The 16527-nt window shown below is 46.1% G+C and overlaps 1 protein-coding gene across 7 annotated transcripts in view; it reads right to left on the reverse strand.

Moving 5' to 3' along the window:
* CLPB (ClpB family mitochondrial disaggregase) overlaps window positions 1–16527 on the reverse strand; it is a 71315-nt gene that overhangs the window by 6662 nt on the left and 48126 nt on the right. The window contains exons 7-12 of one of the 7 annotated variants that reach the window (XM_085584412.1): window positions 15665–15779; window positions 14691–14756; window positions 8814–8891; window positions 6491–6546; window positions 3281–3325; window positions 1183–1344 (exon numbers count right to left, since the gene is read on the reverse strand). In XM_085584412.1, coding sequence (XP_085440538.1) covers window positions 1183–1344; window positions 3281–3325; window positions 6491–6546; window positions 8814–8891; window positions 14691–14756; window positions 15665–15779 — 522 coding nt within the window. The remainder of the gene's footprint in view (window positions 1–1182; window positions 1345–3280; window positions 3326–6490; window positions 6547–8813; window positions 8892–14690; window positions 14757–15664; window positions 15780–16527) is intronic. The other 6 variants (XM_021535353.4, XM_085584608.1, XM_085584545.1 and 3 more) reach the window with 6 other exon arrangements.

Consider the following 16527-nt stretch of genomic DNA (forward strand, 5'->3'; position numbering starts at 1 on the left):
CCTTGGCACAGTCTAGCCAGGGCAGTGCTGGAGACCTCATCCCTGGAGTGATTTAAAAGCCGTGTGGATGTGGCATTTAGGTTTAGTGGTGGGTTTGGCAGTGCTAAGGGAAGGGTTAGACTTGATGGTCTCAGAGGGCTTTTCCGACCTCAATGATTCCATGACTGTGTGGCTGCTCATATGTAACTCCCCAGCCTTTGACCCTCTATCTACCTCCCTGTGGTGGTTTTAGGTCTGACACAAGCCCCAGGCTCAGGTCAGCACTAATGCTAATGCTATCCCTAACCCTGCCTGTGGCTGAGGTTTGGGCTGGGCAGAGCCCACAAATGACCACGTTATGGCTGTAACAGAGTGACCTGAGTAGCAAAGCTCCTCACTTCTGTGGGACTGATCACCTTGCAAACCAGGGCTGCCCAGCACCACCACTGCTGAAGTGACAGCACCCTCAGCCCCACAAACCAATGCACGAACCTTTCCAAAGCACCAGTGCTCTTGATTAATAATATAAAAAAGAGAGGGAAATAAGAAAAAAAGCAGCATCTCCCCAGGCTGTTTCTTTCCTCAATCCATCTCCAACAGCAGAGATCCAGCACAATGACACAAATCCTTGTTGGGTGCTTGAGATTAACATTTGGGTTATTGCCCTGTCAAGTGCCTGGTACAGGAATTGATTTCACATTGAACTGCTACTGTGATGATCTATGCAAGAAAAATGGTGTTATTAATCCTTAAAACAAAAAAAAAACCCTTCAAAACCTTCCAGCATGCTGCCCTGAAATTTGGTAGCCTCTGAGGACAGACTGGGACCTTCAAAATGAACCAGACAGCTGGAGAGTGACTTTGGACAAGGGCCTGGAGTGACAGGACAGGGGAATGGCTTCACACTGCAAGAGGGCAGGGTTAGATGGGATATTAGGATTAAATTCTTCCCTGTGAGGGTGGCAAGGCCCTGGCACAGGTTGCCCAGAGAAGCCATGGCCACCCCATCCCTGGAAGTGTTCAAGACCAGGTTGGACATAGCTTAGAGTAACCTGGTCTAGTGGAAGGTGTCCCTGCCCATGGCAGGAGGGGTGGACTAGATGTGCTTCCAACCCAAACTCTTCCATCTGTCATCCCTCTCACCCCTCATTGTCACCTTCTGCATGTCCCTTGTGCTGATTCTAACCTCCAATGTGGATTTACCTCATCAAACAGCTGCAGCATGATGGTGAGCACATCAGGGTGGGCTTTGTCCACCTCGTCAAAGAGTACCACAGCATTTGGGCACTGCCTCAGCTTTTTGGTGAGCTGTCCACCCTCCTCATGGCCCACATAGCCGGGTGGGGAGCCGATGAATTTCGCCACCTGGTAGGAAGGAACAGGAAAGTTGAAGGCTGATCCATGGACAATGGGAATGAAGCCCTTCTGGTAGCTCGTCAGGTCACTACCACTCTTTGCTGCTGACAACAGAAATTCTATATTCTTTGTGACACCTATCCCATGCCAGGTATCTCAAAATCATCTTAATAAGCATAAATTAAGCAAAATAAAGATTAAGCAATTCCCTGCCCAGAGGTCAAAACAGTAGAATCCAAGGAGCAGGTATGGCCAGGTGGGAAGGCATCAGCCCTGCTTTGCTATGCAGGGTCTGAGCAACCTGTCCGAGATGTCCAAGACCTATTTTCATCCCTTTTAGCCTTTTAAAGGCAAGAATTCAAAGGTTATATGTGGCACATAGTTCTGGTGCAGAATCAAAGCCACAAGTAGCGTTTGTGGGAAGACCCATAAGTAAAATACTTCTTCTATGTCATCACTTCTTGACACGGTGTTTTTTTTAAATGTTTAGAAATTTAGAAGTTTATGTAGAGTAGTATTTCTGACATCAGCAAAGTTTTGGCAAAATTACAATTTTTGACACATAGCTTGGTGCATCTTCTATCTACCCATGTCTGAATGTCATCCAAAGTCACAGCCTGTTATCACAGAATTGTGGAATAGTTTGGGTTGGAAGGGGCCATGTAGTGCCAGCCCTTCTGCCATACACAGGGACACATTCCACTCCACCAGGTTGCTTCAAAGCCCCATTCAATCTGGCCTCGAACACTTCCAAGGATGGGGTAGTCAAAGCTTAACTGGGCAACCTGTCCCAGTGTTTTACCACTCTCATTGCTAGGACCTTGCTACTTTTGGGGGAGACAGAGCCCTCTAAATGGTTTTAGGACCCCCTCAGGTCCAGGGGTGACTTTGGCAAGGATTGCAGAAAACTCGGCACCTTGGACCTCCTGTGGCACCAGAACTGGGCAGAAGTTGTGATGGGCGGGGTGGACTTGGCACCATTGTCCTGCGTTCTGCTGGATTCTCTCCCTTTCCTACATGGAAAGTAGGCTGAGGCCAAGATCTCACACTGGATTCAGCAGTGTTTTGGGGATAAAGGGTTTGGGGTAAGCTGTGCCTGCCTGGGCAATGTTAGGTGATGAACAGCATGTGGCCGTGGGTTTCAAGATGATCCTCTGGGTTCCACCATCTCTTCTCTCTCCCCAAGGGCTGACCCCACCCCAAGGGAATTCACAGCACTGGACACATATTGTTGAAGTTTTCCTTGCTCCTTTGTCTCTTCTTAATTTGCCTCAATGTCTTGGTTCCAGCCAAGACAGAGTTAATTTTTTGAGGGGCAAGGCTTGGACCTGGAGGATATTCTATCTTACCTCATGTCATTACCAGGAGCAGAGGGAAAGGAGTCTTCTGGGGAAAATAAGTTCCTTCTGGTCAAATCAGAGCAGCAGAAGGATGTGGAATAATGTGAAGTAGCTGGTTCTGAACCGGAGGGCGTGGCTGGGGGAGCATGGCTCTGGCCGGCTTGGGTCAGTGAGCATTTTGCATGGGAATCTCTCTCTCTCTCTCTCTCTCTCTCTCTCTCTCTTTTACATACATCTGGTTTTAATACTGTTGCTTGTTTTCTTGTGTAATTTCTGTTTCCAGTAAATTGTTGTTGTCTCAACCCATGGCCTTTTGAGCCTCCAGTTCTCCTCTCCAGTCCGCTGCTGTGGGGAGGGACAAGGGAACGCAGGGAGTAAGTGTCTCCTGGTTTGGAGTGTCTCAATGGGAGCACTAAATTGGGGAGCACCATGCCTAAACCACAACCACTCAATTAAGGCTGCTTTCTGGTAATTTACTTGCAATTTAATGCACAGCTTGGAGCAAAACTTCTGTTGTTCTGCTGTGTTCCCACCTCGACACACCAAAATGCCCATTTTTTCTAGATTAAATTTGAAGCTGCTCCCTTCAGAGCACATTTACTGACCTCATGCCTCTCCTGGAACTCCGACATGTCCAGTCTGATGAAACCCTGCAAGAGACTTAGGATGAGATTTGATCAATCTGCTCGCTGCCAGAGCTGGAACAGTACTGACAGGGCTGAAATTTTCTAAATAAAATAGATATTTTTGTGGTTCAGCTTTTTAGAAATCGATCACAAGAAGAATACAACACCCCACCACAAAAATCCAGCAAAAATCATAAAGCTGAGGTGAACTGGGCTTGTGGGTGATCACCTAAAACAGAGAGTAGTGTTAGAGAATTTATAGCTTCCATCCAAGTATCCATTTGCAACTGAAAAGCTGATGATTCACTGCAGGTACTGAATATTGTGATCATGGAGCTGTAATCCACATCCTAGATGGGAAAGGAAAAGAAGGGAAGGAGAAGGAAGGGGAGGGAGTAGGAATATTTTAATTGGAAAGGACCTACAGTGATCCTTTCATCCAGCTGACCAAGAAGCCAAGCCTCGACTTCCCAGCATCATCCTGGACATAGTGAACCAGACATAACCACTGTCCATGATGGAGAAGGAGACATGTCTGGGAATACATCTCATCTGGACATGTGTACATGGCACACTCATGGACACCATCACACAGGGATCCCAAAATTAGAGAACAGAATCACTGAACCATTTGGGCTGGGAAAGCCCTCTGAGACAACAGAACCAAACTGTTCCCTCAGCACTGCCAAGCCCACCACCAACCCATGTCCCCAAGTACCACATCCACACATCCACATGTTAAATCTCTCCAGGAATGGGGACTCCACCACTGCCCTGGTCAGCCTTTTCCAGAGCTGAACAGAAAAAAATTTCCCCAGTATCCAACCTAAACCTCCCTTGTTGCAACTCGAGGCAGTTTCCTCTAGTCCTGTCGTTTGTTACCTGGGAAAATAATAGAATCAGAGAATGGTTTTGGTTGGAATGGACCTTTAGGACAATCCCATTCCAACCCCCCTGCCATGGATAGGGACACCTTCCACTATACCAAGTGGCTCCAAGCCTCATTGAACCTGGTTTTGAACACTTTCAGGGATGTGACAGCCACAGGTTCTCTGGGCAAAATATTCCCATGCAAAAATTTCCCTGAAAATACTAAGATATCTACAAACTTCCCAGGGCAGAGCAAGATGGAAAAAATTGACTCTGTCTTGAAAATGAAAGGGGGGCAGTTTCAGGTTTTCCTTTTCTAATCTGTCAGTTCCTGTGAATTGCTGCCCCTCATCTGAGTCTGTGGGGGTATGACCCCCTCTCATCCCTCATTAGGGGACTAATGGCTGAGCTGGTTCATTCCTAATACATCCCAGATTCCTGATGCCATCAAATTAACACAACACTCAGTGTTTAACTGATTTCCTCATTGGATGTCTGGCCATGGAGCGGTTCCACGTGAGGGACTGGGGATGGAGATGTTTGAGATCCAGAATTTATGCCTTCTGGAAGTCATTTATAGAGGTTTGAGGAAAAGAAACCAGAACAGCTGTTTTTATAGTGTCAGTTCCAGTTTGGTCTTCTTTCTATAAGAGCTGCTGCATTGTGTGTCCATTCACTGCTGGAGGATGTGGGGAAGAGGGATTAATCTATGCACAGCTCTACTTGTCTTTCCTTCTTTTCCCTGTCTCCATGTGGGAGAGAGTTAACACCTCTTACAGGTAGGCAGGGGCCTAAACATGAAACATGGAAGAGAATGTAATGTAACAGAATGGAATGGAATGTAACAGAATTGAATGGAATGTAATAGAATGGAATAGAAAGAATGGGATATTGTGATTGAATGGAATGGTATGGAATGGAACAGAATAGATTAGAATGGAAGATGGGTATGGAATGGAAGAGATTTGAGATTTGACTGGAATAAAATAGAATATTGGAATGGAATAAAACAGAACAAAGTAGAATACATTGCAATTGAATGGATTGAAATAATTGTAATGGAATAGAATTGACAGAATGGAATAGAATACATTGGAATAGACTGGAAAGAAACTAAATAGAAAGAACTGAACAGATTAGAAATGAATGGAATGGAATGGAATGGAATGGAATGGAATGGAATGGAACAGGATGGGACGAGACGGGACAGGAGAGAATAGAATAAATAGAATAGAATAGAATAGAATAGAATAGAATAGAATAGAATAGAACAGAAACCCCAGACACCACTGAAGTGTTCTCCTGCAAAACCACCACCTCCATGAAATAATTCCAATCCATCTTCTCTAAAATCTAACCACTGGCTAACAAATGAAACAATTCAAATTGCTTCTAGATACCACAGGAAATCAATGTTGCATTGCTACAGTCTATACTGGCAGGACATGACAAGTGGTAGAGCTGGGGACATGGAAAACAGATTTCTGGAACTTTCTCCTTCTAAAAATTTACACTGATATTAGTAATGCAGTCAAAAAAATATGTTTACAACACGGGGTCTCAAAATTAGAGCAAAATTCAACAGGAAGCACAAATGTTACATACATTAAAATTTTTTCAAATTCAAATATTCTGGTAACATAGACAGAAGCATAGACAGTGTCCTGGGCTGATCCCACAGTGTGGGCAGCAGGGTGAAGTGGGGATTTTGCCCCTCTGCTCTGCTCAGGTGAGGCCCCACCTGCAGAGCTGCCTCCACTCTGGGGTCCAACATCAAAGGGATGTGAGTCCAGAGGAGACCATGGAGATGCTCCAAGAGCTGGAGCCCCTCTGCTCTGGAGATAGGCTGGTAGAGCTGGGGGTGCTCAGTCTGGAGAAGAGATGGCTCCCAGATGACCTTAGAGATCTTTCCAGGGCCTAAAGGGTCTGCAAGAGAAGGGCATGGACTGACAGGACAAGGGGCAACAGCTTTCTACTGTCAGGGTATGTCTGAAGAAATTCTTCCCTGCTAGGGTGGTGAGGCCCTGGCACAGACTGCCCAGAGAAGCTGTGGCTGCCCCATGCCTGGAAGTGTTCAAGGCTGATTTGGATGTGGCTTGGAGCAACCTGGTCTAGTGGAAGGTACCCCTACATTTGACAGGATGGGTGGAACTGGATGAGCTTAAAAGGCCCTCCCAACCCAGACCTGTCTGTGACTCCATGACCTTCACAGGTCCCTCTCAGTGCAGAAGAAGCCCTTTCTCAGGGCAGCACAGAACCCCCTGATGACCCTCCCTGCACCCTTTTTACTGCCAGCACAAAGCTGGGATGAGCCATTACCTTTTTGATGTCCTTATGGATGTACTTGGCCGTTTGCTTGGCCAGCTCTGTTTTACCTGTTTCAGAGAGGGAAAGAAAAAACTTGCATTAAACCAGGTCTGTCCATCTTCTGTCTGCTCATCAGCTCTGCTAACACCAGGACTGGAACTTCCTGGAACCAATATATGTATTTTCCCTGGGAAATGGGTATTGCTGTTTTATCTCCAGGATCACATTCACTGGGGTTACCAGTCTGGACAGGGTGAACAGATGCATTAGAATAGAGGCATCTCTGAATTGGCTCCATCAGCTTTAACTGGCTCTCACATGATAGGAACAAAGCTCTTTATTTTTTCCACAAAAAGATGTTGATGGATCAGAGTTTTGCTATATTGGATAGATCAGTTTTTTGCTATATTTACCTTCAATGTTCCAAGATCTTGGTGCAATGCCTTGTAATCTCCAAATAAAGAATTTCAAGGAAATGGGGTATTTTTATTTGCTTTATATAAGATGACAGTCAAAAAATTCTGGGATTAGGAACAATCAGTAATGGAGCAAATCCACCTTGGAAGGCATTTATAGAAGCCCAAGGCACTTATTGAGGGTGAACACACCAGCTCATGCCAGGCCATATCCTGTTCTCCTGGCCTATCCATCTGGGGAAAAACCTCATTGAAGAGGCAGTTTTATTGAAGTGTGGATGCCAGAAAACTTCTCTTCCCTGCTGCTACCCTCCAGCATGACACTGCTGGCTTTGTCAGGTTGATCAGGGGAAGGATTGGGCCAATTTTGGCTCCAGGGGTGACCAGCAAGACTGAGGTGAAGCCAGTCACCCCTCTGGAAGATGGATGTTCTGGGAGTTCACACTTGTCCCTTGCACACCTGTCAGCAGTACACTGCACATGGATCCCTGTGGGATTTACTTGCACAGTGAATAAATAAATGAACAGGAATAGAAAGAACTATTCTGAAGGAAAAACACACGTTTTAAAAAGGAAATTAGGTTAAAAATACATTCTTACTGGAATATTGTACATCTGCCCACAACTGTATTACAGGAACAATAGATCTGGTGGGTCAGATCAGCAAATCAACAAAAAATGGGCTACAAACATGGGAATTAATGGGGTGTGCTCTGCTCCATCTGTTAAATCTCTGCCAAAATGTTGCATTTGACTTCAGTTTGAGCTTTGCTGACTTCGGATGATGCTGGATCAGAGCTCCTGATTTGTAAGGATGCAAGAAACTATGCTTCCTATAAAAAAGGAAGAGAGAAAAAAGAGAGAAGAGAGAAGAGTGAAGAGAGAAGAGAAGAGAAGAGAAGAGAAGAGAAGAGAAGAGAAGAGAAGAGAAGAGAAGAGAAAAGAAAAGAAAAGAAAAGAAAAGAAAGAAAAGAAAAGAAAAGAAAAGAAAAGAAAAGAAAAGAAAAGAAAAGAAAAGAAAAGAAAAGAAAAGAAAAGAAAAGAAAAGAAAAGAAAAGAAAAGAAAAGAAAAAAAAAAGAAAAGAAAAGAGAAAAGAAAAGAAAAGAAGGAAAGAGAAAAGACCCCATGGAAGTCCATGGGAGTAGAAGAGCCAGCAATTTACATCTCTGAGGTCTTTAGATATACTCTAGCAGGGCAATGAAGTATCAAAAATATTTTAGCCTGGTTTTATACAGCTTTATAGCAACTTATTTAGAGTTAATGGTTGTTCTACAGCAGGAGCATAGTCACACCTGTACCCCTTTAACCCCTGCAGCACTGGAGCATCAGCACCTTGTTGAGCCCTTTGGGAGGCAGTGGAGGTAGGAAAAGCCCTGAGGTTGCTCCAAATGTCACAGATCAGTTACTTTGAAGCTGTTTTGTTGGGGTTTTTTTTCCACAACTAAAAGTCATTTGGACCATTTCATGAACTGATCAGCTGTCATGTGGCATTTGATTGGGCTGGAGGACAAATCTTATTGGTGTCAATAAAATCCTGTCATTCCAAAGCAATCTGTGCCCACAGGAGCAAACGAGCAGAGATTCAGTTTGCAGGCAGCAAATTTCTACTATTATCCCACCATTCCCACTGGAATAGAGGGGTTTTCACCAGAAAGTTGTTAAAGAAATACTTTTACTCTGAAAACTGCCCCTTTTTGAGACTTGGAGGGGGGTTGTCCTCTGGGATAAGTCAGCACGAGGCTGGATGTGGCTGTGTGTGCTGGTGTCCAGCTGTGGTCACCCTGCTGGATGATGAGTGACCCACTGAAAGATGACAGTGTGTTTAACTGGTATTTTATTCAGACCCTGCAGCCCTGCAACAGCTTCCACCCCCTCTCCTCAGGGCTCTCCATCCCCCTCAGCACAACCCAAATGTTACCTATTCCAGATGATCCCAAGAAAAGAAACACCAGCGGGTGCTCCTCATCATACCAGCCATTTTCCTTCCTCCGAATAGCTGCATTTGAAGACAATGAAAACAAAAAAGAGGGGGGAGGCATATAAATCAATGCCACAAAGCAAGTGTAATTATCACTAAGTATACACTATGTTTTACTGCTCTCTACCCACTCCCAGTCCTCCCTGCCATTAGTGCTCTCTAATTTGATTAGCTAGCCAAGGCCCCAGAGACACCTAATAAGGTTAGCATGGATTTGGAAAGCTGCCCAGAGCAGATTTCGGATAAAGTTTTCCAGGATGCGCACTCAGCGTTGCCAGGGAGATGGCGGAGGGGGGGACAAGGATGGATGGATGGACAGAGGGATGGAGAGGCACTCTGCCTCACCAGCTCCCAAGTGCAACCTTTCTGTGAGGAAAAAACATCAGTTTTGAAGAGGTTTATAGGTTATTTCTGGCATGGAATGGGAAGAAAGAGGTGGCTGAAGGTCACAAAAGCTCTGAATTGGTGCAAGAATTAGGAAAAGTGTGGTGATTATCTCAGTGCCTCTCTGGACAGCGGCATCCAAGTGCATCCTGGGTGAGATACCAGTGGAAAATTTTACAAAAGGCAAGAGCCCTGATTCCCTCCCAAACACCCAGTCTGACCAGCACAGCCCTTTCTCAGGAGAGACATGGATCTGCTGTACAGAGTGGGTGATAGCTCCTACCCCCATGGGTGCCCACGGTTCCCCAAGGTACTCTTCAGCCCCCCAGAGCAGCCTCAGGCTCTGTGAGCGTGCTCACCAAACCAGTAACATCATTGCACTGGGCTTATTTGAAGGAGGAGGTATTGTTTTTGAGGCCAAAAGATCAAATCACATCCTCCGCTGACTGGATCTGGTCTCTGGAACACAGAAGTAGTTTCCCTAGATCAGACCAACTTCTAGTTCAATGTGAGAGATTAACTGACATCCCAGCCTTTCTGCTTTATCCACAGTATTTCAATCCAGCCTGTAAATCTTGTAAGATGTTTTGTAAAAGAGAACATGCACTGCACAGTCTCAGGACCCCTCAGACTCAGCAAGGTCTCATGACTGGCACATGGCACACCCAGATGCAGCCGAACCCAAAATGTGGCACATTAGGAAGCAGTGCATGAAAATGGCATGATGCCCAAAAATTGTAACTGACAATGAATTTGAAGGTAGCAGAGGAAAACAGCAGCACTGGAGGTGGGATGAGCAGAAGGAAAACACTGGGAGAGCTGTGGCTTAAAGCCCTTGGAATGCTGCTGCACACAGGCATGGCGAAGCTCGGCCTCTGCTGCCTTTCAGTGGTGTCCACAGCAAAAACAGGAATAAAGCCAAGAAAGAATAAACCCACTTCTCTTTGCAGCTGTCACCCTCAAAACACAACTCCCTCATCTTCTTCTGGCCACTATCCTCAGTCTCAGTCTCTGTCCTTGTCCCTCAGTCCTGTGTCTTAAATGAGGCACTGGCTGACTCTGTGAGGGGTTGTGGGTTTGTTTTCTTCCCTGAGCTGGCAGAAGAGTAAGAGAGTGGTGTTTAAGACTGCAGAATTCTTAAATTCAATCTCAAAGTCAGTGCATAAAACCCTTTTCTTGATGGGGTATGGTAAATAGAAGTCACCTAAGAAAAGGCATCCTAGGCATGGCATGCCAAGAGTTCTTCCTCCACAGGAGTACAAACTGACATGGGAAATAAATAGTGCTGTTTTGCACGTAAAAAGATTTGCATATCAAAATATTTAAACAATATTTCCATTTTGCAAATAGTAAGAAATAGAAATGTCACAGCCTACAGCCTGACATGGAAATGCTGCCTCTGCCAGCAGGGACACACTGGGAAACTGTTAAACAGCAGCAGCTCAAGTTTATAGATGCATGGAAGGGTCTCATGGGAATTTGGAGCTGCAAGACCTGCATGAAACTGAGCTCCTCAGAGTCCATGCTTGTATTCCAGGAGACCCAGACAGCATGGGAGCCAGCAGATCTGGTGAGGATTAGGAAAACAAGAGCAAAGCATCACTACAAGAACAAATCAATGAGCTGAGGTTAATGACGAGGGGTGTGAGGAGTGACCTGACCACAGTCATTAAGTATCTCCCCAAGAAGGCACTGAACTTGCTCAGCTACAGAGAAAATTAAGGTGCTCCAGGGGCTGGAGTGAGAGGATCAAACTACAAATAAAGCAGAACAGTTTTAATAATGAAGGTGATTAACCACTGCAGCCACTTAGGAAGAGTGTGGGACTGAATTCCTAATCCCTGAAAAGTCTGCAGGGAAAGCCAGAAGGCTTCCCAAAAGGCACTGGTAACTCAGGATAAAGATGAAGGTGTGCATTGCTGTCCAAACATAAAAAACGTTCCCCAATTTAACCTTAAATCCAAGGCATGTAGAATCATGCAATTGTAGAAGAGTGTGGGTTAGAAAGGACCTTCAAGACCATCAGTTCCAACCCCCTCAGCAATGGGACGGAGTGCTGGGATTGTGCATTTAGTGGGAGCTGAACCCCAGTGCCACAAGAACTTGCCATTCTGTGCCCGGACACAGGCAGATCCATTACCTGTCCCCCTGGCCATGCTAATGAGTCCTGATTCCTGCCAAGGCTTAATTAGCTTGGGCACAAGGCCAGATGCAGCACTGGCTGGTGCCTGGCTCCATCTCACCCTGCTTGGGCATATCAGCACGACAGACCAGCTTGGCTGCAGCCAGCAATCTGGTTCTGTTCAAAATCCTGGGCAAAGACTGGTGGGAATCCCATCCTGTCCTTCAGCTGCTTCCTGGCCAGGTCATCCCTGGAAATAGCCACAACAGATGAAGAGGAGAAAATGCTTTGCCACTGACAGGGAAGCACAGAGAAGGGTCTGTGCTGCATCCCTCCCTGTGTCCTTCCCAGTGCTGCACATGTTCCTTCTCAACCCTTTACAGCAGTGAACAGGAGGTCAACACCTGGGGTGGGAAATTTCATAAAAACTGATGGGGAGTAACACAGCCGCCAATAATTCCTGCAGCTATCTCAGCTAAGATAATAATGGTAATAAAAGTAATAAACTTCTGCTTTGGGGCATGGAGTGACCACTCACAGGGTCAAGCATGTTCAGGGTCCAAAGACAGTGGGGTTAAGTGCTGCCTTCTTCCCCTCCCCTCTGCAGCAGGATGCCAGAGTTTATGGATAAACACTCAAAGCAACTCCAGGGATATAAAGCACCCCTTAAAAAACTATCATAAATTTAGAGCTTAGATTCAGCATGTGATCTCTGTCAGAAGATGCTGAGCATTCATATTTAGGAAGAAATTCTGCCCTATGAAGCTAGTGAGGCACTGGCACAGGTTGACAAGAGAAGTTTTGCCTGGAAGGCCAGGCTGGAACTGGGCTTAGAGCAACCTGGTCTAGTGGAAGGTGTCCCTGTCCATGTCAAGGGGTTGGAATGAGATGGGCTTTAAGGTCTTTTCTAAACCAAACCGTTCTATGGTCACTAGTCAGCAGGTTAATCAGATCAACAGAGTGATATGGTGTAAATGCTTTTCTACAAGCAGCTTGAAAATGATGAGCTATTCCAGCACATAGCACACTTGAGGTTTGGAAAAACTTAAAAAATCTGGATGTCCCTAGGGAAGGGACACCACTCACTAGGTTCTGCCACTGGGGCTGGAGCAGGCTCTCTCTGACTGTCCAGTGCAGTGTTCAGCTTCAGCAGTAGGAACAAAAGCCCCATCCCAGGGCAGTGAAGTGTTCAGCTTCAGCAGCAGGAACAGAAGACCCATCCTGGGCCAAAGCAGAATATCAGTGCCAGATCCAAGGACAAAAATCTCAGCTAGGAAAGCCACAGAAGCACTTTTCTCCATGAAGTCTGCACTACCAAAGCAGCTGCTGGCCATGCTGATTGCTCTTCATTGTCACCCAAGCATGAAATACATGCCCTGCCTCTGGGAAAGCTGCCCCCTTGCTTCCTCCTGGCATAAATAAATAAATAAATACCAGGAGGGAGGTCACACTGCTGTGCTGAAATCTCATTATGACATTCAGCCACAGTGTCCAAAACAAGAGCATGATGATGATGACGCTGGGGCCTTCTTCTGCAGAGCTGTTCCTGGCATTGCTGCCGTGCTCTCGCTTTATTTCGTCCATCTGTAACGGTGTGACTGCAGCCCTGTGTCTCCAAGAGGCCCTTCAGCCCGCTATTGAACTGATAAATTCACTGTATTACTTTACACAAATCAATACCCCAGCAGTTATCAGCACTTGATGTGACTGAAATTGGTTTCAGCCAATTTGTGAGTGTAATAAATGTCCATTTATCAAATCAATTCATTCTGTGGGGCTCCTCGGCCTGTCTGTGTTTGGGGTACCACAGGGTGAAGGCTCTGGGGCCAAACCCGTTGTGGGATCATTGCTTCCATCCAGGTACTGCATTGATGCTCCAGGGTCTGCAGCATTCCCAAGGAAGATCTATCCCAGCTCTGCTGCTGGTGGTTCTGGGTTATGGAACCCCAAATTAGACCAAAGCTGTGTCCTTGCAAAGTTTCACCTGATTTGCAGGCAGCAACACACATCAAAAAACAGCCCTCATAAAGGATCCTATATTGTCCAAAATAATCCCAGTTTCCTTTGGACCAGAGCAGGATCATAGTCCTCTTCATCCATTTCCCTACAGTTTTGAAACACTGACTGATTTTCAACATCATAGCTGCTCAAAATTAGGAATTCTATCATTAAAACATAGATTTTTTTTTTTTTTTGCACTACCCTTTCTTCAAAATCCCTGAAAAATAAACACTTTTTCTTCCTTGCTCCTTATTCAGCTTTGGAAGAGCAGGAACAGATTGCTTCAACCTTCAAGGTTTATTCTCCCTGACAAGGAGAAGCAGTAGGTTTGAACCACACTACTTCTAAGTGAGTACTGACTGGAAAACATGGTATAACCACATAAAAAAGGTATTCTTTACCTGGCATAATATTTAGGATATTAGACCAAAAAAACAAATACACAAATATATATTTGGGGAAAATGCCTCCTTTAGCTTATAACCTCAGAGAGGAGATGTTGCTGATCCCTTCTGCCTCCTCATCTTCCAGTGAAAAGGCAAAGCAGCCCTAATCATATCCAGAGCTCAACCATTTATGGAAGTGCCTGGAAACACTAGCCTAAGCCTTTTAGCTACTCATTTGTATGTACCAGTTAGAGAATCCCAGCAGTTCCTGAGATGGCAGCAATGACCTGCCTGTTTCTGATGGCAGGAGATAGAATATATAATGTGGATTTTGTTAAGATGAACTGAACATCTACACCCATCGAGAGGGGTGGCCAAGCTGCCTCCCACCATCACCCAGTCAGGCACTGGTAGAAACCCTGTGTGCTGGGAGATGCCCAGTTACCATCCGTTAACCATCATCCACCTTCTCCCAGTCCTGTCCTGCTCCACATATCAGAAAATAGTGCTGCAAGGCTTGGATATATCCTATGTAGGCAATGGGGAAGGATTTTCCCTCTGTGGCAGTGATGCCATGTGCTGTCAGGGCTGTGGCTGCAGTGAGCTCCCTACCAGCATTCCCAGTGCATCCCCTTGCAGGGGGTTGCTGGGATAACAGATGGACTCGATGATCTTAGAGGGTTGTTCTAAATTATTCCGTAATTCTGTGACTCCATTCTATCCCCATCACTCCAGATCTTGTGCTTCTAACCCCAGATCACACGTTCCCTTTGTATTCCTGGTTAAGCCCCTCTGGAGACTGTTTGGATCATGCACCAAGTGACGGATTAAATCCAATTATTCAATTAAGGCACCAGTTATAAATTAAACATATCAGCCAGGTTTAGTGGATCTGAAGATGTGGAGTGTGGCAGGTCTGCTCACCGGCAAATGGCAGTGGTGAGGGCAGAGTGGAGGGATGCAGGGTCCACAAAGCAGCAGGAAAACCAGCTGGGCACAAAATAAATAGCAAAGACACAGAGGAAGTGCTTGAGAGAGAAAGTCCTGTCTTAAAATTCATCCTTCTGGACAGAAAACGAAAAGAAAATGAAAAGAAAAACTGGACAAAAGGGAAGGGGGGGAGGAGGGGACAGAGAGTCTCCCACTACCTTTTGGTCCAATATCCTGAGGCTGTAGGGGTATCAAGCACATTCCCTATAATTCAATAAGAAAAACCTCCATAAAGGCAAGGACGTTAATGCGCAGAAACGCCACCTGTGTCAGGAACAGGCACTGCCCATTAATCACAGCTCCCCAATTAGCTGGGCTGCTGCCCCCAGGCACAGCCGCTCTCTGAGCACACAGGGTGGCTGTTGTTTTTGCAGGAGTGTAGATTCCTTCCCAGCTCCTTCCCAGCTCCTTCTCAGCTCCCAGCCCACACTGGGCTCCTCTTTGTTAACTAAAGGCAATGGGTTTGTGTTTCTGACAGCATGTTCCTTGTGATTCTGCCCTGGCCTCAACAGCTCTTATTTTGCTGTCCCATTTTCAGGCATTAACTGGGATGCACGGATGGGTCAGGAACTATTGACAGGATCCGGGGGCTTTGGACTGGCAAATCAAACCCAGCCCAGATTGCTGGAGCCTTGATTACATGGAATCACAGAATGATTTGTGTTGGGAGGAAGCTTCAAGCTCATCTCATTCCAACCCTCTGCCATGGCCAGGGACACCTTCCACTAGACCATGTTGCTCCAAGTTCCATCCAACCTGGCTTTAAACACTTCCATGGATGGGGTATCCACTGTGAACTCCCCAGCAACCTTGCAGACCTAATCGGAGGCAGCCTCAGATCAAAGCTCGAGGGAACAGCTTGATTTTCCTGTGGGAGGGCAGAGTTGGCAGCATGTGAAGGGTCCTACCTGCCCCCACTGTGGCTATGGCATTCTCCTGACCAATGATGTGCTCTTTCAGCCGCTGTTCCAGTGGGAATCTCCGCCGCTCCTCCACCTCCCTCCTGCGCAGCTCCTCCTGGAACTGTGGAGGGAAGAAAACACAGGGATCAGAGACTTTATGGAGCATTGGGTCAGTACATAATGTCACAGCCCTGTATGGGGATCTCTCTGACATGGAGCCAGAACATCCCCAGGGCAAATGCAGTTTGGTCTGGATGCACCAGCTCTAGCAAGAGGAAATTTCTGGATCTGTCATGGATGGAAGCTGGGGTGAGTGGGAATAGGGAGTCTGCTCTGCTGATGGGAAACCAGACACTGTGCTACCTCTATACTGGTGAAAAAGAGGAATGGCACTGCTCAACAGCTGTTAACCATTATGCGCTATCTATTTTGGGAAACAAAGCCATGACATTCTACCTAGACTTACCTTGCTACCCTCAACTGTTTCCTGTTCAAAGACTCCAAGCAGATCGTGCAGGGATGGTAGAGTATCACTGTGCCTTACATCCAAGAGATCTGGAGAGGGACTTTGGACAAGGGCATGGAGTGACAGAACAAGGGGGAATGGCTTCCCACTGAGGGTTAGATGGGATATTGGGAAGAAATTCTTCCCTGTGATGGTGGTGAGGCCCTGGCATAGATTGCCTAGAGTACCTGTGGCTGCCCCATCCCAGGCAGTGTCCAAGGCCAAGTTTGATAGGGCTTGGATCAATTTGGTCTAGTGGAAGACATCCCTGCCCACAGCAGAGTTGAAATTAGGTGAGCTATAAAGTCCTTTCCAACACAAAACCTGTGATTCTAAGATCTTTAGAAAGGCTGCTGAGCACTCT

Source organism: Lonchura striata, chromosome 1 (genome assembly GCF_050655825.1).
Source record: "Lonchura striata isolate lonStrDom1 chromosome 1, ASM5065582v1, whole genome shotgun sequence".
NCBI lineage: Eukaryota > Metazoa > Chordata > Aves > Passeriformes > Estrildidae > Lonchura > Lonchura striata.